This window comes from Protobothrops mucrosquamatus, unplaced genomic scaffold (assembly GCF_001527695.2).
Source record: "Protobothrops mucrosquamatus isolate PMUCROS unplaced genomic scaffold, P.Mucros_1.0 scaffold310, whole genome shotgun sequence".
Taxonomy (NCBI): Eukaryota; Metazoa; Chordata; class Lepidosauria; order Squamata; family Viperidae; genus Protobothrops; species Protobothrops mucrosquamatus.
Window position 1 is genome coordinate 317,155 of NW_015386650.1, and position 23,466 is coordinate 340,620.

Here is a 23,466-nt window from a genome sequence, read left to right on the forward strand (position 1 = left end):
GTGTGTGAGAGAGGGACAGCACACTAATCAACTATTTAAGAAAACTGGGATCCTAAATAATGTTATTACCACAGCTATTTATAAAAAAATCATCATTATTATACATATTGAAATCAAGTAGGAATGCAGAAATAATTTTACCATGACCAGCCAAGTAGAATTTTGAATATACTTCTCTCTACACCATATAGTCACATTTCATTCAGTCACAGACTTTCAATGTGTGTGTGTGTGTGTGTGTGTACATACTTATATGTGAAAATCTGAGTTTCTTCTTCCCAATGTTAAAAGGTAACATCATAATATCACTTTCTTAATTATTATTGAGGTCTGGAACTGAGATAAGATTGCATTACTGCAGGATTTTTTTGATCTATTGCTCAGATATATTATGGAGCAAAGGAAGTGATTGTGCTTAATTGAATAGGAAAAGAGCCAAAGATTCTTTGATGCTCTGGCCTGTCTCAGATCCTCTGAAGAAAAATCCTAAGTCTCATTCATAGGAAAAAAACACTACAGTATTTTTTTTATGTCAAAACAGTCAATTGGATCCCTAAGAATGTTCAGCCTCTGAAAGGTTTGTGTTTGACAATTGGATGAAGCCTTGTATCTGATCATTTAATCAGATGAATTTCCTATTGGACTTTAGATTTCCTCTAAAGGTACCTGGGAGTCACAGGTAACTCTCAATAGTCTCTGGCTTGGTTGTCTCCTTTAAGGGACAAGAGACTGAGTCATGCCATCACGTTCCAGAACATTTCCTTCCTTCTCCTATTGGTATAAGGAATGCACAAATGTATGACATTTTAATGGTCTAAATCAGGAGTCCCCAACCTGTGGGCCATGGCCCACTCATCCCCACTCGTGTTAGTGCCGCCGCTACAAAAATGGGGCACCTCAGAGCAAAAATGGGGTGCCACATGGTGAAAACAGGGCGTTGCTAGTGTCATGTGGGCACTAGCACTGCCCCATTTGCGTCGCGCGTGCTCGCGGCCCCGTTTGTGTGCGCGCACGTGCGTAAGATGCTTCCTCCTCCCTTTCCCTCTGATCCTCCAACTGAGAAAGGTTGGAGACCTCTGGTCTAAATATTCTGAGACCAAATGCATGTATTATCTGTCTTGCAAAGCAGAGAATAAGGAGATGCCCAAATCCATAAATCTATTGTAGCCCTTGGGCCTTACTGCCCATTGCAACATTTCCAATTTTATGAGCACATTTATCCTCCCCCCACCCCTAATAAAATAATATTATGGCAGAGGAAAACTCCAGCAATAAGAACACAAGAAACTTTTCTTTCTTTTCTTTTTTTTTGCCTAAACAGCATTGCATTTCAGCTTTTAATGAGGAATCTATTCTGTAAGCATAAATAACCTAAAGGCTCGGATTTATTAAGAATGCAAAAAAGAAAAAGAATTAAAAAAATAAATCAGGGTAAAAGGAACATTTCCACCCCAAAACAGTGTAGCACTTACTTGTCACATCTAGAGCTATTGTCACTGCAATTTTCTTGCCCTGCAAACAGGGCTGTCCTTTCTTACCAACCATTTAAATAATAAATTTCCAACTATGCTGCTCGCAGCATTACTAACAAAAGAGAAAAAAAATATTAACTTACAAAATATCCAATTCTTCATACATAATTATGACAAATAAACATTTTAAATTAAACAGCTTTCTTTCTTTCTCTGGGTATCCACATTTCATTCCAGTTTCAGGTAGCTTGGCACTGAGTAATTGAACATTAAAAAATCAAGTTTGTAGACTTCATACAGCTGTGTTTGGTGCTCTGAACTGATGTTCTGGAAGAACTCTGCAGTCATTTCATCAGTAGTTCTTGTAGACTTTGCATAAGTGGGGAACTTGAGATAGTTTCCTACTCCTGCTAGTTGAAGAATGTAGTTGGAATCCTCCTCAAGAGTCTCGTACTTCCCTATGAGGTCGTAATGGATGTGACAAGGATGGCACAGAGAAAAGACAGTTTGCCAGTGTTCGTTGAAGGGCTCCTCTCTTTGAGTTTGCGGGTCTATGAGGTAAGCCACAAACTCTTCAAATTTTACATCATCACCTTTATGCAGAGCCTCCTGTGTTGCATTTTTCCTTTGGCGCTTCACAATTTTGGTACCATATCTCTTGTGAAAGGAGGTGTTATATTTTTGGGTAAATTTGTTTCTGTAGGCTGACACCAATCTCTCGAAAGGCTCACGGACAAATAAAAACTTCATGTAGTTTTTCAAGCGATGGTTGATCTCTGGGATGCTGTACTGGTTGAGTGTTTTCAAGTTTGATGAGACATGTGCTTCATTTGCTGGTATCTCCATTGGATCGGTGTATTTTCCTCTCCCAGTCAACACCATCATGACTCTTTTCCAGTTGGTACAGGCCACTTTGGGGACATAGCAATAAATCAATTCATGATCTTCATCAACCACTAAATGTTTAAGATCATTAGGTGTTAACACACGACGCTTCTTGCTGGACATGATGTTGGCTCGGCATGTATCTGTCACTTGATCCCTCCGGATTTGATGAAGGATTGCTGTGCTGGATAATTCCAACTATATAAATAAAACACAAATAAAGACAATTTAGTACTGTTTGGAAAGACTTCTTCCATCTTGTTATTTATACCTTCTGCTATCCTTGTTGCTAAAGCCCACCAAAGTGGTACACTGCTACAGATCTCAAAGATATCCTAGGCAGAAATTGAAGAGCTACTTCTAATTCTCTTCTACACATATTCTTCTGCTATTGTATACAAAACTTCCTTTACCGCTTTGAAATAAAATAGTTACTAAAAATGCACTTTCTTTGAAAACTAGTGGCTTGTTCAGTCCAAAACCAATATTACAACTTAAGGATGATGCTGAATCTTGTACTTTATAGGCATACTCTTTAAATGCAGTCTACAGATCATACATTACAGTACACTTTTTGCAATTCTACTAAGAAAAAGGGTTCAGTTCTCTTGTGTACCCTCTGTTCTAAAAGAACATCTTGATGGCGACAGCATTTTATTTATTAGTTGCTACATTACACTCCAGCTGGGAACACAGCAGACAAATTTGCATGTAATATGCTCTCTTTCCATCCTTTTTCTCCCCTGTGCTGGATTTTGATGCATCTGTGGTTTATCAATGCACAATTCCCTATCACCTTCAAATTGTGAAATAGATTTTATATTGGACTTCAAATTAGGATCAGATCCTGACTCATTTCCAGTCTCTAGTTAGTAAATAAACCAATGTTTACCTACGTGGAAGTAATGGAAATTGTGGTTTGATTAATTCTACATGTATTGGAATCTGCCTCAGGCAGTAAAGAAGGATGATGGATAAAGAAAGACTATAAGACTATAAGTAAAAGACCCCTTCTTTGGTCAGATCAAGTTGCTAACCCTGTTATAGCTAAGATATCATATTGGAGAGAAGGGTACCAAGTATCTGGTTCTAAAGAAATGTGAAATGGTATTTACCAGAACTTAATGTCCTTTCAAAGCATTCTACCTACAATAATTGTATTTCTTAATGAGTGCAGAAAATCCATATTTTCCAAGAATTGCCAAGAAGATTTTTTGCTTTCAAGCAAGAATGACAATGATTTTCCTACAAGTTTGCCCTAGAAATCCTACAATCAGAAATCTAGTGTCTCTATGGATGTTCCTCTTGCAGATAGGATAATTGTGGCTGTTATCCTAGCCATGCCCGACCAGCAGAGACACTTATAGCCATAATTACAGCTGAAGCTACAGATGGAAGCAAACACATTTTATTGGCTCCTAAAGACAATGCAGTCATAACCTAGTACCGAAAGTATTTTAGTCTACCTTTGTGAAACAAGGCAAAATAAATCTTTCTCTTATTCTAAAAAGGCTTCTTCCTGCAACTCTAGTCAAACTCATTTTGAAAGAAGAACAAAACTTGGTGTGACCTTTGCTGCTGAGAACAGAAGGAGGACACTGGTTTCCAAACACCTTTGAAAATGAACACAGTATGTGTGCTCCTGCTGTTGATATGTATCTCAGCCTAAGATTGATTGTTTTGTCTCGTTGGCAGTGACCTTGGCGTGTGAAATAAAATATGTGGAAATGCACCAACGGAATTTTAAAATATGCTTCCCAGAAGTAGTTGTTTTGTTTTGCTTTGTTTGTTTTGTTTTGCTGTCAGTGCTGGCTTCTGAGACCCATATCAAATAGGGCAAGCATGAGTTGGCTTTTAACATACTATTTGCTTATCATATTCTTTGTTACTAGATGGATATACTTACTAAGGATTTTGGTAGTTCCAAATTGGAGCAATTTTCTTTTATAGGATAGGAATCCATTCTTTTTTCTTATTTTATTCCTCTAATCCTTGACACACTGCAAGTTTTCTGGGTAGATTGCTTAGTTAGTTAAGATATCGCAGCAAAAATCAACAACCCTGTAATACACTGGGATATAGCACATGGATGTTCTAAACTATAAAAAGCCTTACTGTACATTCTGTTTTCCCCAGACATACTCTTAATACTCAAATGATCACTGCTCTAAATCCACATTATCCTTAAACATAAAATTAGACCTCATATTACCCATTTCCTTGTTATTTTTTTAATGGCTGAAGCACAGCTTCTTGCTTTTTCAACATTCAGTTAATTTATCTGAGCAATTAATACCAAATAATGAAAACAATCTCACCTATAGAGAAAACTAGTTCACCAAAAAGTTGGCTTATGCTGATAGATGATTCCTGGATGACAGCTTTCACCACAGGGAAGTAGGTTTACTGAAGGGTTCATTACTAAATATATCTGGTATAAATACTGTAGTTCCTCATCTAGTTTCATTTTAGTATACATGCATCATAATTTTTCATTATATTGGGAAGTTATCTATAATAGACTGTGAGAATAATTTTGAAGCCGCAACCAAGCTGATGGTCATATAAGAGAAATTTGATTCCATATCCGGAATGTAATTTCAGAAAGCATCTCGAACTTGCAAGATCCTGTCACAGCACTATAATCTTATAATGAAAATAACTTTGCTTTTCTGATCTGGACTACCTTAAAGGGCTGACTATAACCTACCTTCCTTTCCCCCTTCCTTCCCTCATCTGAAGAGGACTATTTAAAATTCCACTTATTTGCCATGAATGAATGAACGCGCAAACATTCATAAACATTCCCATACCATTAATGGGCTTCATAATTTACACAACCAAAGTCTAATTGCAGCAGGAATTTAACCATTATATATTACCAATAGCAATCAATGTCTTTCCTATTTTTTCCTTAATTGATACTCATTGTGTTGTGTTATTTTATTCCATTGCGTTGTGTTATTTTATTCCTTTGATCTGAAAGTTAAATTTTCATTTAAAATAAAATGCCATGTGTAAAGGTCCTGGAATCATATTTTCATGATTTGTAGCCCCACCCCACCCTCCAGTTTTACATTTTGTTCTTGCTGAGGTGTCTGTGTAACCTTGAGCTTGTTGTTGCCATATGTGACTGGCATTCCTAATATGTGTATGAGACAACTGACCTAATAGGGTCTTTATCCAAAGTCTTAATGAGAACAAATTAAGAGTCACATTGGAGCAGAACCCCTTTTTTGGATGCTGACATACCTAGAGACCCTTAATTTGCAATTGCAAATTAATTGCAAATTACTTCTAGCAGATCTGCTGATTGAAACTGCACTGCAACAATGCTAACTTTTAAAGATATGAATGTGCATCAATATGCTTAAGGGTTTTTTGGCAAGCATTTTGAAACTAATATTTAATAATTGTTTTTTTATCGGCTTGTTGTTTTTTAATCTTGTCGTATGCCGCTCGTAATCACCTTTTTGCAAGATAGATGGCTATATAGATCCGATAAATATATAAATAAAAATTAAACTAATGTTTAATAATAATTGTTTTTTATCTGCTTGCTGTTTTTTAATCTTGTTGTATGCCACTCGTAGTCACCTTTTTGCAAGATAGATGGCTATATAGATCCGATAAATATATAAATAAAAATTCTCAATATCTTTAGTAGCTAGGGACAGATGTCTCTTTTTTTTATTGAAAATTTTATTAAAGTTTTACAATATACTTCCCCCCCTCCCCAGAACCCACCCTTCCCCTCCCCCCTCTCTCCCCCCCCACTTCCCAGAGCCAATCACAGGGTTAACAATACAATAAACATACTCTATCTAACATTAATCAACTATTAGATTAACAAATCTGTAACATCCTTTAACTCTCTTTTAAACAAACATATTAAACACAATAATTATAACATCATATTAATAAGTTATAAATAAAAGTAAGTATCCAATTTTAACGCATAAACTACATTAACACACTAAAATTTACTCAAAAACCAAATGAAACTTTTTAGTACCATATTTACTCTCAATATAATCTATCCATCTTCTCCAAACCAAAATATATCTTTCTTGTGAATAATCCTTCACATAAGCAGAAATCTTAGCCATTTCTGCTAAATTTGAAACTTTAAGTACCCATTCTTCTATAGTGGGCAAACGTTCCATTTTTCAACATTGAGCTACTAGTAATCTTGCAGCAGTTATCAAATTCAACATCAAATCCATTTCTTTTTTATCCAAATCTTCCATAATACCCAACAGAAATATCTGCAGCTTAAATTTTGTCTTTTTCTTAAAAATATGTCTCTTCTCAGCACTTTTACGATATAATCCACTATCAGTAGCAAGAAGAAGGCAGGTGTGATACATGTACAGGTAATCCTTCAAATCTACAAGATGAACAGAAATATTTTTTATTCCAGTGTATGAATGATCCAAACTGATTTGAAAGCTTCATTTATGTCTTGCTACCATCTCTGAGCAGATTGCGTAGCTAGGGCTTTTTCAAAACTTTGGAGACCCAAAACTATTCAGGAACATTATCTTCCTATATCACGATTTCCTTTCACTGTACCTGTGGATTTATTTTTTGTTCAGAGATGTCAATTGCCCAATTATTGGGATTGTTTATGTAATCAGCAGCATCCATGGAAATAAATTAAAAAAAAATCAAGGTGGTAGCTACCACTGTTCAAAGCCTTGTCCTCTTTGATGTGCATGACATTAATTAACAAAAGGATGAAGCTTTAATTGTGTAGTCATAACCACCAAGTTAACTTTTTTGGTGCTTCTCCCATGGATGCACCTGTCTGAAATAAGCTTTTCTATTACCTTTTAACTGATTGTTTTTGCTACCTTGGATGCATCGCTCCATCTGAGAAATCTCAAATACTAACCATTGTGCTGAAATTAGAGATAGGAAAAAAAGCAAGCGGCCCCAATTTTTATGAACATCATAGAGGTAAGTGTTGTGGGTCCCAATTCAAAATACTGCCCCATGTACTAACTTTAAAAAAATCAAAGTTGTAGGCAAGTCATTCCATGTCACATTTAAGTAAGACATATCTGAAGGAGTGGGGAGACATTCTTTGTTTAAAACTCCTGTAAATCATAGCTTGCTATTTTTTTCTGAATGAAAATAAAGTTCTATTTTTACCTTCAATGGGTTCTTGTCATGTTTCTTGCATGTATTATACATATTTTCCTTACTTTCTTCTTACTTTGCCTCCCTTTTGTTATTTGCTCCTACACTAATTCTACTTCATTTGTCTCCCTTGCATTATAATCTTTTCATCACGTTTGAACATCTGCCAGGTCCTCACTGTTTCATTCTGTTGATGAATTTGAAGATGCTAATTCCAGTTTGGATGGCTTTGCATCCTGTCCCACCTCATGCATAGAAACTCCCAGCAAGACCAGAAATCAAACAGATCTAAGGCATCTTTGCCAGGGTACGTGCACACAAGATCCTTCTCTTTGTCTCCCTGCTAGACTTCAAGGGACAATCAGATAAGGTGGTCCTGATAGTCCCTGTGGTCTATGACCCCCAAATGTGATCCCATTGTTCTGTCTCTAGCATCCCTATGTGCCCACTTACCCTCTGGGTAAGTTATTTCATGGGAAGCAATACACTGTATAATTTCCTTGTGAGGAGAGAGAAATAATGCCATTGTAAAACATTTTGTGCACAATTCAGTGTTTCAAATGATCAGATGAATTTATATATTTTTCATTTCAGGTTAAAAAAAAACCTTATTGGTTAAAATATAATCCCAAATATTATTTCAGCTTCAGAGGTTCTCTTGTGTAATCCTTTGGATATGGCCGTTGTCTCCGGTGGACAAAAAGCAATAGCAATAGCACTTAGACTATACGGCTTACAGCACTCTCTAAGTGCTTTACAATATCAGGACATTGCCCCCAACAATTTTGGTCCTCATTTTACCGACCTCGGAAGGATGGAAGGCTGAGTCAACCTTGAGCCTGGCAATGAGCAGAGTTAGCCTGCAATACTGCATTCTAACCACTACACCACTACAGCTCACAAAGGAAGAGAGGAAATGGATGTTGACATCAAGCAGAAGGAAATGTTCTCCTGGGTTTCTTAGAATATACTACCACTGCAGATGGTAAAGATGGGAGCAGCATACAGTGAGATTCCAAAAACAAAATACAATGGCTGCATCCTGGGGAGGATTGTCTTAGGTACTGGAAATAAGTATTTTACCTTGTTAAACTGAATGAAATGTGAAAAAATAGAGAATGTTTTGGCCTGGTAGAAAGCAATGCTCACATCTTTTCCAACATTTAGTTTGACTGAATACTAATCTGTCAGTTCAATATTAAGTCAGAGTCATTTATAAAGGAAGAATGTGCAATGAATTTTAAGATAAATATTTAGCAGTCCAAGCCAAGCATGGAAAATCCACACATAGCTTTCCAAAATCTTTGGTGTAGCTCCAAGAACTCCCCCACCCATTTCTATTAAATTAATTTAGTATAATAAGATGATGAAATTAATTGTATATAATCATATTAACTGTCAGCAATAATGTAAGATTAATTAAAATTTAATTACCTCAAATTCTATTGTCCTCCACCACCCAATTTCTTTTTGTAGTGTCCCCCCAGCACATTTGTGGCTAATCGGAAGTTAACCCCTATCCTGAGCTTCACAAAAGTATTCTGTTTTTCAGTGTATTTTCTCATCCTTTCTGCTTTGGTAAGAGTTAACCTCTTAGTGTACCCACAATCAAGTGATGGGTATGCTAATTCAGAGTGGTTGTATTTTTTCTGACTTGCCAGACCAAACTTTGTTTCTCCTTGAGAAAAGATAATTGTCATGAGCTGGAGTGGAGAAATGCAATAGATCTCTTCAAATACCTGAAACAGATGAAGGTCAAGACCTGACTTCTACTCTTTAAGCATGTAGGATATAAGCTAATGTATGGGCTAATGGGTTTAAGTTACAGGAAGACAACCTCCAAATAGATATGGGGAGGGGGGAAACTATTAATAAGAGTAATTCAAGAAGCAGATTGCCTAGATAAATGGTGAACACTATTTGTAGATGTGTTCAGGATAAAGGTGAACATTCATTTGCTGAGGTAGCTTTGATCTGGATGACTGGAAGATGGAGATGGTAAAATACTCTTCCAGTTCCACGGTTCCCCATTTGTCTGACTATAAAATAGCAGTCTTGGCAGCTGCCCTTTCTGTGCAGGTGATATTAACATTCTGAGGTCAAACCTCCCTTCTGTTGCTTTTCAGTGATTATGATCTTTGAAAGATACTGCTTAGATTCCTTGGCATCCTGTCATTACAGCCATCTGGAAGAGGTTTTCTGTCCTGTGTTTTTATTTTTACCCTTTTGTCTTTGTTTTCTTTTGTGTCCTGAAAGGGGCTCATTTTCCTCTGTTCGGCCAGCAACAACAATAACATGAAACTGAAAAGTTAAATGAAGGCTACATGTGTGTAATAGATGATAGATGAGCTTTCAACTACCAGGAAATCATCTTTCAAATGCATGAAAGGGACAAAAGAATAGTCAGATATATCCTCACAAGAGAGAATTGCTCACAATCATGCACAAGGCTTTCCCATTTAAAAAAAAATTAATCTCCATCCAACCCCAAGCAATCAACCCTCTTGTTTGTGATTCTCCAATAATTAAAGTGGCACTTTTTTCATATTTACCTTTGTTTATAGTGACACAGATCAAAAAGGCATGTTAACATATTGAACCATCCTTTGGAATTGGAAGCTATTTCCAGATCTACTCTAAAAACTTGATATTTAAAATTATGAAGCTCATTAGAAGTATTTTTCAACAAAATGTCAGCTGGATGCAACAGTTTCCTTATGGGCTTTTTAAAGTTGTTCTGGAAACTTTTGAGAGCACATCAGTAAAACAGTGGCTGTCAAATTCCGGTTCATGAAGAGATCCAGTAGATAATTACCTGCAACATCACTACATTCTCTACCAATCAATTGGCCAGCCCAGGCCAAAGCCCCCCCCCCATTTCCTTGGGTTAGCTGATTTTCACTAGTGGATTAGAACCTGAAAAAAGATGCATTTGTGCATATCAGTGATAGAACAAGAAGTTTTGCATGTATGAGGACAATAAATAGGATCTGAATGCAGTTACTGATTGTAAAGCTGTGCGTACTGTGCTAAGTGGAACTGGGATTTTCCATGCAATCAACATACAAGAAAAATGCAAAATAAAAATATGGTGATCTATATAAATAAAAATATAAATGTTCGTTTGTTCAAAATCTTAAATCTCTGAAGGTTATTCACCAATTGCTTTGAAATTTTGACACAACGTTGCATTCGAATACGCACGTGTTTCTATATACCTACTATTATATAGATGTCACACCTATGACAGGTATCTTTCTTTTCCATTTAACCAGACTGAGCCACAGCAACGCGTGGCCGGGTACAGCTAGTTAAGATATATATTAAACAGGGATTTCTTTGGCCTGTAAATCCAGTAATCTCTAGCCACAAATTCTAGTAAACATTCCTGAACAACAACAACAGTTGTTATGATGTATAGAGTTGGTATACTTTATTGTTATTACTAATGCTAGTAGTAATATCAAAATTGTAGAAGATAATCTTTTTTATGTTGTCATCTGAGATCCTGCAAAATTTTGGACATACAAATCTTCCTTTCTTCCTTCCATCCACATTGCATAAAATCAATTAATGGCCCCTTCCTATAAAAATAACTGATCTTAATGTCAAACCATAGACTCTTCTACAGTATGTAGATCCAAATCACCACATTTTGACTTACTCTGATTTGAGACTCCAATCGTTTTATCTGTCCCAACATCCACAATTTTTCTGAAGCTCTACAGCTTCTTTCTATAAGGAAGTCCCCCAAATGAGAAAGAGCATGCAAATCTGCTTTTTTTTGTTTTTTGTTTTTTTTTCTTCATTCATATATGAACTTCTCAGTTCTCCTTTAGGGGAAGCATAAACTGAGAAAGCTTATTTCATCATTCATTTGAGCTTTTAACCTGACAAAAGAGAGCAAAGCAAATATTTACATACACTAGTGAGGCCAAGACACAAATAACTGAAACTTGCCTCAAGAGTTTACAGATTAAAATAACACAAATCCTACTGTCCTACTTTAAACCTGATGCAAAACATCTGCTCCTGCTTTGGTTTTCATCTTTTCTGTTTTCTTACCTAAATCTGTAATGAGAAGGCGGGGACAGATATGACCGGATATAAATAAATATAAAATTCTTGCTGGAAGTAGAGAATCCCAGTTGAATATTCAGAAAGAAAGCCAACAGATTGAAAGTTCAGGCAAATAAGGAGGAGATTTGTTCTTTTACATTCTCTTTTAACCTGTCTTTGTGATTGCCCTTGTACCTTAAAAAAAGGTAAGTTATTGATTGTACTAGAAAGCCCAAAGGAAAAAAAGGGGGGAGAGAGGAGAGATTGAGAGAGACAGAAGAACATGTATTGTTGGGAAGAGAACAGTGTATAAGTAAAGGGGTTTTTTTGTTTTGTTTATGAGCTTCAAATCCTGCCTAAGCTAAGAAAGAGACTTCAGTCATTTGAATGTCCCAGGGAAGGAAAGAGATATCAAATGTCCACTTGTTCCATATAAAGAAACTGAGCCAGGTGGCAGCTGAATCTTAGGTTGACACTAGAAAGGAGTCTGACAGCCTCAGCCCCCTTCTGAGGTTACAAGCTACTTCCAAGGAGGCCTGGGGAGAGAAGCAAGCGCACCTACTGGAAAACGGTAGGAGGCCTGCAGAGATTTCTTTACATCATCTTCTGCTTGCCCAACAGCAGAACCAGGGCTGACAGTCTTGTATTATGACTTGTTGATTGTGGATTCTCCTAAACAACTTCTTTTTACACAAATTTAAACAAACTTCTCTCAAGACATATGTAAAATGCATATATTTGTAATAATTCTTGAGTTTTTAATTTATATTGAGTTCTTAACAGAAGCATCTCTGGGCAAATTCATTCAAGATGATACTGGCTCAAAATGCATTTTTTCCCCAGTTGGTTTGACCCCTCTAGTTCTAACACATATAGTAACTTTAGCTCACCCTGGAAACAGGCTGCAGAGCATAAGCTGGCTTCATATGAGCTGTCTCCACTGAATACCATAATGTTATGATCAAACTACGGAACTAATTTTTCAAGAAATACAGGATGAGCCACTCCATATTAAAGTTAATAAGTTTCCCTAACATGATAGAATTTGGATTAACAGAAGTATATGGCAACCAGCTAGTTATCTGGAAATCTAACTTTCTCTAAGCTGAGAATCACATTCTTTAAAGATAGATTTAACATTCTTCGATCTGCACTTCTTCAAGGAGGTATAATAAAATAGGAAAAATAGAGGAGGGAAAAGGGAAGGGAAAAGTGAAGGAAAGAAGGAAAAAAGAAAGAAAAGGTGTTGGCTTACGAGTCCTTTTGGTACAGTCAATTTAGCCATCTCTGCTAATTCCATCAACTTTTGCAGCCATTTGTCCATTGTAGGAATCAATGTCCTTCCATTTTTGTGCATAAAGTAATCTTGCTGCCATCAACATATTTAACATCAAAGTTCCAAATTTTTCCATTAAACCCAAAAGAAAAGTTTCTGGTTTTATTTTAATATTCACTTTAAGAATCTTCTGTATTAAGATATGAATCCTACTTCAATATTTCTTTGCTTTATCATATGTCCACCACAAATGATAAAAAATCCCTTCTTTACATTTGCATTTCCAACGTTCATTTAAAGTACCTTTATATGTTGTTGATAACTTATCTGGTTCAACGATACATTATCTTATAAAAATTTTATTTTAAATTAATGTAAAATTTAGTGTAAATTTTGAACCTTTCGTCCACATATTCTCCCATTGTTCAAGCTTTACACTATATCCAAAGTCCATTGCCCACTGAATCATACAATGTTTTACAAATTCACTTTCCAAATTCAAATTCAATAACTTTTTATAGACGTTAGCAATAATACTTCATCACTACCACACAGTAGGATTTCCAATTCATTTTTAACAAAGTCAAACCCATAACTCTTTTTGTCTAATTTAAATCTTTCTTTCAATTGTAAATATGTAAACCAATGGCAGACATGTCCTTCTGATTCTAGCTCTTCCTTAGGCTTGAGGATAGGATCACCAAGATTAAATGATATTACTTTACCATAGGTCTACCAGTCCGGCTTTGTCACCATTTCTTTTCTGAAAAAAAGCTTCCTGGGGGGGGATAACCCAAAGAGGCATCTTCGTAGACTCTTAGAATGGCACGTCTAACAAAGTGGTTGTTAAAATCAACATTTACTAACAAACATCAAAATACAGTTTCAAATCTGATAAACCCAAACCCCCTCTTTCCTTAGCATCTTGCATACTATTGCATTTTATAAAGACATTAGATTAATCTACATTGTGCCACTAATAGATAGGTTTTCTGAGAAGCCAAATACATTTTATATGAATCGTCTCCTTTGAGATTTAAAACCATTCATTATATGTAAATAGCTAAATGTTGTGTTGCTGCAATGAAAGTTAGATAGAATGGGTTAAAGACTTAATTACTAGGTTTCAAATATTACTTTTGGTTTGATGCATTTTAATTAATAAATTATTAGGAGATATATATATATTATTTTTTACCTATCAATGTTTTAGATTTATTTACCCAGGTAACAACTATATTAACCTAGTAATAGAGGGGTGAATGTTGTATTATATGATTTATTTTGCTAGTTCTTAGTAATTTATTTGCTTCACTCTGTTTTTGTTCTTTTAAATTTTGCTGGCCATTGACTGAATAAATAATGATTGAATTATAATTTATGGTGAAAAATAATGCTACATTGAATGGCATACATAAAGGTATACACAGTTATATTATCTCCCCTGCCATAAATTATGGGTACTTCCCACATGGACAGTAGGTTAGGAATTATAGCATTATCTTATTGGCATGATTATTAAATAATTACGGCATTATCTTTCATTGACTAGATTACACTTCATGAGTCAGATAGAAGGTAATTGGCAGGCACAGGGAAAAAAAATCTAAATAGTGGGATCAAACAGCAGCAAAAACAAAATACATGTGTGGCCTGTAGCAATTAGTAATACCAGTCATAAGTACTAACACAATAGAGTTAATCCCAGCTTTACTAATTCTGGCTGGTGTACTTCCTCTCTTGAGTTTTTTGAGAGACTGGGCAGCCTGAACACTGAAGAGAATTAGACTAGATGATCTCTGAGGTACAGTACCTTCCAAATCCATAATTCTACGATTCTGAACCCAGTTGCATTGTGAATCCCAGCACTTTAATTATGTTGTCTAGAATAAATAGTGTGAGAATAGGTGAATGGCACTGCAGTTGTAGGTAATTCAATAATTAATTAAAAAGATTTGTGCAGTTATACCCATCTTAGAGTACATCTCTGGGCAAGTTACAACAACAATAAAACTACAAAAAATATAAAAACCCAGTCTATTTGTTTTGCTCAAACACCAAATACGTTTCTATGCCCTGTATGTCAATGTCTTTGTGAAATGAACAATATTTATCCTTCACGTTTCAAGCCTCATGTCATACCTCTGTTTATGGCTGGCTGTTCAACAAGTAATTTTTTTCACAAAAAAAATTCAGTGGGCTTCTGTACTCTGCATGCCAGAAATACTAATTCCTTTGGAAACAAATTAAATACAAGTGTCATGTGTACTTTATTCTGAAGTGAAGACTGTAAAATTAAACAGAGTTCTATTGGCGGGATACCATCCTGGGCACCGAATGGGGAGATAACACACGACTCTTGTGTTGTTCCCTTGGAAAAATACCACAGGAAGGAAGACAAGGAGAGCTTAGTTTCTGCAGCTGAGCTATAATGTGCCCAAAGGAGCAAGATTAGAGGCCTAGAGTTAATTATGAAAAACAGTGTTTTCATAGGAATGCGTTTTCAGACACCCAAATTACCATGTACATTTAATACCTGCGTTGGGAAAGGGACTGAAGAACACAAGGGCTGTTGTATAGAATCAAGCCAACAATTCTTTGGAGCAGGCAACCATTTTCCACTGAAAGTAGCAGGAACATGGGAAGAATGTGGGAGAGGCAGTCAGGGATGGGTCCCATGCCGTTTGCTGGGAATGTTGAAGCAACCATGGATGGGGGCAATCATTTTCTCTTAGACACTTTTGGGGAACATCTATTTCCCCCCCCCTCTTTTTGACACCCTCCTTTCTTTTCTGCTCCCATGAAAGAGGCTCACAGAGAAATGCTAGATTCCTTTGTCCTGTGGTCTGAATTGCAAGATGTGCAAAAATTAGTATAATATTTAGGTTAAAAGCTGGTGGCTTTCCTTGTTTTGCGGTATCATTTGAAACAGGGGCCACAGGTGTTTGTTCCCAGCCCCTCAGCTCTGGAAACTACCCAAAAAATTAGATGTTCACAGAATGATATCACAGAAGTGGCTAGGATGGTTTATTTTATTTCATTTTTATATGGTTTGAATGTTTATTTATTGTCACATAACTGGATATACAAGTATCCCATGCTACAGAGGGACAAGCCCAAGAGCTTCATAGCTTGTCGGTGCTTCTTTTGAATTTTTAAGGTTCAATCACACTAATAAAAATGTCCAGAATAATCAAGGCTGAAACATTAAGTTATGTTAACACCACTTCTTAAGTGGTACTCTTGTTACAAACTTATGTTTGAATCTCCTTTTTGATATAAGGCCAAAATGTAGAGACTGTTCCTGATCATTAATTCTCATTGTATTCCTTTACATTATGGTTTCCCACCCTAAAATGCAATGATATGAACTCTACATGTCTGTCTGACATATTAAATAGACATATTGTTCTCTATTCATTATATGTTCCATATTTTCCCCAGTTAAGAATTTGGCACTTCTGGCACAAATCTATCAGGAACTAGAAGGATCAATTATATTCAGTTAATGTGAATTTTCTCTGGGCATGTAAAATGCACAAATGCAATTTATTTAAACTTGTTAGAAGTCCATACGGCACACTACACGTCCTATCTTATATTTCCTAGACACTTTTGACAAAAGTGTCAAAACACAAATATCCTGTCCACCCCGTCTACTTATTTACTTACTTATGTACTTATTTACTTATTTATTTATCAGTCAAATTAATATGACCGTCCATATTACATGTGCTCCCAGGTTTGGCTTATGGTCACTCACACAGTCCTACTCAACAGCTGGAAAAGACTTAGGCTGCTCATCTATACTTACCTCCATCTCAACTAGGCTGGCACTAGGGACTAGCCAGAGGGATGGAAGTGGAAGCTGCCAAGTCTGGATCCAAAGACAACTCAAAGGCTTTGGGATCCCTTTTACCCCAAACACTCTTGATTCACAAGGCTGGTAATAAGGTTTATTTCTCTTGTCTTATTCATTTACAAGTATGGTAGCTATTGAAGGGACTAGGGAGCAGGGAATGTGCTCAAGCCCAACTATCTTTGTCTAGTTTAAGTCCCATTTTTCCCTTTGTTTTCTTAGCAACTTGGTTCCTTCTTAAGTACCTCCCAGAAGAGATGTTTAGACAAATTATTGGCTTTTGTTCCTGTTTCATCTTTAGCTAAAGCAGCTTCAGTCTTGTCTCACACCCATCTCACGAAAAGTGACTCTGGCCAGCATACAACAAGTAAGTAAAACAATAAATATAGAAAAACAATCATTATTAAAAATATAAATTGTTGTTGTTATTTGCGAAGTCGTGTCCGACCCATCGTGACCCCATGGACAACGTTCCTCCAGGTCTTCCTGTCCTCTACCATCTTCTGGAGTCCATTTAAGCTCATGCCTACTGCTTCAGTGACTCCATTTAGCCACCTCATTCTCTGTCATCCCCTTCTTTTATTGCCCTCAATCTTTTCCAGCATTAGGCTCTTCTCCAGTGAGTCCTTCCTTCTCATTAGGTGGCCAAAGTATTTGAGTTTGAACTTCAGGATCTGGCCTTCCAAGGAGCAGTCAGGGTTGATCTCTTCTAGGACTGACCGGTTTGAACGCCTTGCAATCCAAAGGACTCGCAGGAGTCTTCTCCAGCACCATAGTTCAAAGGCCTCAATTCTTTGGTGCTCAGCCTTTCTTATGGTCCAGCTTTCATAGCCATACATTGCAACTGGGAAAACCATGGCCTTGACTATACACACTTTTGTTGGCAGGGTGATGTCTCTGCTTTTTAGTATGCTGTCTAGATTTGCCATAGCTTTCCTCCCCAGGAGCAAGCGTCTTTTAATTTCTTGGCTGCAATCCCCATCTGTGGTGATCTTGAAGTCCAGGAAGATAAAATCTGTCACTATCTCCATTTCCTCCCCATCTATTTGCCAGGAATTGAGATGGCCGGATGCCATGATATAAATTAGCCATTATCAAAAAGTACAAGAGGCACAGGAGAGAATGGATATTAATGACAAAGATGGAGCCATCTTAGAATGTCATTGGTCTCTGGGACACCCAAGCCTGATGTCATAGCCAGGTCTTGAGGGACTTCTGGAACATTAACAGGGATGGAGCTAAACTAAGTTCAGGAGAAGAGGAAGAATGTTCCATAAGGCAGAGAAGGCCCACTGCCTGGGATCTGCCAAGCATAAATCCCTAGCAGACGGGACCCGCAGCATGCCTTCTCTGCCAGATTGAATGCACTGGACTTGAGCAGCCATGACTGCTAACAAGTTCAAGGAAAGATGATGGAGTTGGCAGAGATGGCAAAACTGTTTTAATTAAAGAACGTATTTATTTTTGTTTCTACTTGGAAAGCAGTTCTCAAGTTTAAAAGGAAAACATGGTTTCAGATCTATTAAATCTAAAATCCTGAGAGGATATATTGGCTTTGAAACCATTTCAACAAAGTAATTCAAAGACTACATATTTTTATTTATTGAAGTATTATTAAATCTACTAAATTAAATTATTATGTAAACATTAATACAACTCAGTGTAGCCTTCAGGATTATTTATTGTTTCGGCCAAAAACTCACTAGAAATACAGCATCAGATTTTTCTTGGTAGTACAGCACCACATTCACTGGTGTTGAAATATATGTTTATCCTCAAGAGAGTTTCAGCCAATAACAGAAACGCTCTGCAGACAATCTCATTCTCTTTTCAACCCCAAATTAGCCAGATGAAAACCTGTCATCCTTCAGTTGGCCAAAAATATTGCGGCCAGAGACTGACTTAACTGCACATTATAGCATATTGTCTACACTCTTCTGACACTTGAACATGTGTTCATTAAAAAAAAACCAATGCATGGTAGAAGTTTCAAACACTTGGCTTAGCTAATAATGAAGCCCCAGGAGCCTTCTCTCAGACAGCAAGTGAACAAAGAACATTCAAAGGAAACCTGGGATATGATAAAGTGAAAAAGATGGATCACCAAGAGACCATGCAGAAGGAGAGGCCAATATTGAAAGCATCTTTTCTAACAACAGTGACCAGGGTGTGTGTGTGCAAGATGGTGGGTGGGAGCTTGCCACAAGCAAAATAAGTAGGCCTTCAGTCTGTTAGCTTCTTCTACTACTATTACAGGTAGTCCTTGACTTACGGCCACAATTGAGCCCAAAATTTATGTTATTAAGTGAGGCATTTGCTAAGTGAGTTTTGTCCCATTTGACGACCTTTCTTGCTACAGTTGTTAAGTGAATCACTGCAGTTGATAAGTTAGTAACCTGGTTGTTAAGTGAATCTGGCTTCCCCATTGACTTTGCTTGTCAGAAGATTGTAAAAGGTGATCACATGACCCTGGGACAGAGCAACGGTCGTAAGTATTTATTGCCAAACATCTGAAATTTGATCACATGATCATGGGGATGCTCTAAAGGTTGTAACTATGAAAAAGAGTCATAAGTCACTTTTTTATTGCTCTTGTAACTTTGAACGGTCACTAAATGAACTGTTGTAAATCGAGGACTACCTATATTCTACTATTGTTTTTGGGTTTCCCATTTTCACAATTTCTTTTTACTCTCTTGCAGTTCTGAATCCCTGAATGTTTTGGGGGTTTTTTTGGGAGATGAATCTCCTTTGATCTGCCAATCCTTGTTCATTGATATTTGAGTCTGGATAAATTCTTTTGCAATGTTCAAACATTTGCTTTAAGTATCCCAACTCTTTATTGGTTCTGATTTATAATAGCAGGCCATAATGGTGCAGTTTTCAAACACAGTAGACATTTGCATTGTGCATTTGTTGTTCTTTCAGTGATGCTGCAGGGCTAGGCTAGCCATTGCTCCTGAGTCCCATTGCCCATTTATTGACAAATGCCCAGGAACTCTAACATCTGATACAGTCTGATCTGGGTGATACCCAATTCGGTATAGACTTTTATTTTCTCACCATATTAAATGGGTTGATCAATATGGTCAATCTAGCTCTTGCCTCCAGAAGTTGTGGTTGCTCCAACACTGGAGGTTTTTAAGAAGAAATTGCACAACGATTTGTCTTAAATGGTATGGGATTTCCTGCTTGAACAGGAGATTGGACTAGAATACCTCCAAGGTCCCTTCCAACTCTGTTATTCTGTTCTGTTCTGATTTAAATAATTGAGAAATCTATTGCATATTAGCAGGGATCTTGATCTAACTTCTGCAAGTATCTTCTCTAAAGTTTCTGGCAGGGAGGACCTCCCAGATAAAGTCTTCATGTGAAATAAAATATCTGAACAAACACACAAACAAACGGATATATAAATGTCAGAACTGTTGTTGCTTCAGGCAATTTCTGAAATATCTACTTTTAGTATACTGTGAAAAATAAGACAAGAGCACAGCACAGAAACAGCATGGCGCCTTAACTGAACTGTGCTTCTTCTAAAATGTCACTATGTGTGTATTCATCACTAGATGGCAGCACAAAACACAAAACGTTGATTGCTTATACAATTTCATATTATCCAAAGCAGCAAACAAAAGACAAAACTATATTAAGAGGTCCAGAAAAAAATAAAGTAATACAAAATTTGCTCTTTTGTCACGTATCAAAGTGGTATTTATTATTTATTTATTATTTATTTATTATTTACCACAATGACCAGCAAAATATGGGGGGAGGGGGGTTTGCTACAAATGTTGGTTCTATTGCTAGTGAACTAAAGTAGTCTTACAAATAAGAACTAGGATGATATGATATCTGTTCTTGATGATCCTGTTGCCATAACAATGTCGAGATTCTTGGATTTCATTTATAGTGAGGTACTTGGTATGGAAAGCATTTCTCTGCATTTTTGTAGCTGTTATTCTTCATTTGCACTTTGACTTATTTTGCTTTTCAATGATCTCTCTGCAGTCAAGGCTTCAATCCATCCAATTGATATTCAGCACAAACTATTAAATAAACAGTAGTATATGATGGGCTTCGAGGAAAAAACAAACTCAGAGACTAGGTGATATTACAGGATTCGCAGCCTTAACTACAGCTCTTAATATTACATAGAGGTAATTTATCTGAACTGAAAAGGAAAAAAATAATGACAGTATAAACTCTTAATGCATAATGTCAAGTTCTTACCCTTTGATTCTAATCTCTAGCCTTTTCACTGTGAAGTCACAGATGGATAAAACAAAGACAATTATTTATTCATTATTTCATATTGTTTGGCTCCAGTTTTTTTAAATCTAGAAAACAGTTGAATAATGAATTGTTAGTTACAGCCCTTATCAAAATTCACAATGGAGTTAAAGAAAAAGTCTGATCTTCAGCTGGATGCCCCTGACTGGACCTGCCCATGTCATTATCAGCGATTTCAGCTTTTTGCACAAAAACCACTGCTAGGTACTAGGAATGTCTATGAGACTCTTTGAAAGATTGTGGCCTACAAAGTCTTTAGTTAGTAAATAAGGTACAGTTCTAGTAGCTCCAGCCACTTGAACAGTATTTCTCAACTTTGGCAACTTTCAGATACACGAACTTCTAATTGGGGAATTCTGAAAACTGAATTCCCCATACCTTACAATTGTTAAGATTGAGAAACACCACACTAGAAGATAGCAAGACTTGGCTCCTTTCCAAGAGAGGGCCAACTGAAATAGGACATTAAATATGTCTTCAACATCATTACAAACAATCTTAATAAAGATTAGCACTATCATCATAATTGTATTCATTAAAATATTTTGGGGCTGCTCTTCATCCTTGCAGATACTAGAGCAGTACATAATGCTGCAAGCATAATTATTATACAGTGTACAAAAAACCCCAATTAGAATCATTTCAACAAATAGCAAAAATCAACAAAGGAAATGAACAGATCTGATTGTTAGCTCAGGCACAGAAGCTTCCATTTATGCTACCAAGAGTTCCTTTCTGGGACTACTAGCAACCATAAAAGCAGACTGAAATTGCATTAGAATGAGTGTAGTATTAAACCAAACCATAATCATTACAGAGTTAATATTTTATTGTTCTCTCTGATTTAAAGACCTCAATTAAAAAAAGGTTTGATTTTGGAACGTGGGTTGAAGCTTCTCATCCAACTGGATTCATTCCTGATGAAATCACCTTTCTTCTACTGATGGTTTAAAAACTCTGATTGGTAGAACTTCCGGTGGCAGGCGACTTCGTCGGTCGCAGCTGTTTGCTGCCTCCCGCCTGTTTCGCGTAAAAGCCGGTTTGACAGCCAGCACCAGCTGTCAAACGGCTTGATACCTTTCCCCTGGGCATAAGGGGATAGGTGAGCTGCCCGGGGTAGGAGTTGAGTTCCCGAGTCATCCTATATGGACGATGTAGGTGAGAACTCCTCCGGAGCCCCGAGGATTCTCCGNTTGCTCAAATTTACTGCTAATATGGTTCTGAGAAAAATTGTGCCTTTAACTTTGAGACCGATTACATCCCTGAGGTCTCAGACATCTCAACTAACTTCTGAAATTTTCCACTTGCCTCCCCCGTTATCTTTTTCACCTCCACCGCCCCTTGTCAGAGAGCTGCAGAACTTGATCTCCGCAATGACTGAGATGTTTCAATCGTTTGATGTTAAATTTCAAAATAGATGTGATCAAGTGATGCTACAACAACAGGACTTATTACAACAACAAGATTTATTACAGAAACAGGAGGATTTTTGCTTGAATGCTACAATTGCTTCTCAAGACCTGGTTCAACAAGTGGATGCGGTGGTAGTTGATGAAAGCTATCTACACCCTGAAGGGGCCATATTAGAACCTTACATTGACTTTTTAAAAACGAACAAAATTGTGGAACAAGGAATAATAGAAGAGAGACTGAGTAACCCTGAACAGGTTTTATATATCAAGACATACAATTTGAAGACTCAGAGCAACCTAATTGTGAATTTACACTGGGAGTAAATGTGGCAACTATCAAGCAAACTAATTTCATACGAAGGTACTTGGATAATTTTGATGACCAACAATTAATTGTAATTGACTCATTTCAACTGCTAAAAACAACAAAGATTGATATTCAGATCAATATTCAGATGATATTGGCAGAAAGGGAAGAAAATTTTGCTCAGTTTGAAGTGATTAAGTTTTGTAACCAAATTTTGAGGTTTGATAATCGAAACGCTCTAATCTGGGAATTAACTTGGTATAGAAAGAAAGCTAGAGTCAGATATAAATATGACATTAAATTTTATCTGATGGGTTAAAATGTCTTAAAGGGGTTTTTTTTTATTTAATAATGAAGGAAGACTATTATAAATATGATAATGTTGTAATAACTGAATTTGTTTGATTTAACTATGAATGGATGGGAATTAAGGTCCTAAAGTTTCCTTTTTTTTTTTTATTTAATAATGGTTGAAGGAGGTGGACTTATTATGGGTTAAAAATGTCTTAAAGGTTTTTTTCTAATTTAATAACGAAGGAAGACTATTATAAATATGATAATGTTGTAATAACTGAATTTGTTTGATTTAACTATGAATGGATGGGAATTAAGGTCCCAAAGGTTCTTTTTTTTTGATTTAATAATGGTTGAAGGAGGTGGACTTATTGTTAATGTTACATTTGATAAACAATTGAATGATAATTAAGTAATTGAAGTTGTAAACCTTATTAAGGGTTCAAAATGATTTTTCATAGGTG

At 36.5% G+C, this 23,466-nt stretch overlaps 1 protein-coding gene across 1 annotated transcript; it reads right to left on the reverse strand.

Annotated features, from left to right (window-relative positions):
* Positions 1-1,323: 1,323 nt before the first annotated feature.
* CHST11 (carbohydrate sulfotransferase 11) lies at positions 1,324-16,657 on the reverse strand. The gene is made up of 2 exons (XM_015815075.1): positions 16,652-16,657; positions 1,324-2,555 (listed from the first exon to the last, which is right to left on the reverse strand). The coding sequence occupies exons 1-2, from the start codon at positions 16,655-16,657 to the stop codon at positions 1,701-1,703; spliced, it is 861 nt and encodes a 286-aa protein (XP_015670561.1). The 3' UTR covers positions 1,324-1,700.
* Between the last annotated feature and the right edge of the window lie 6,809 nt (positions 16,658-23,466).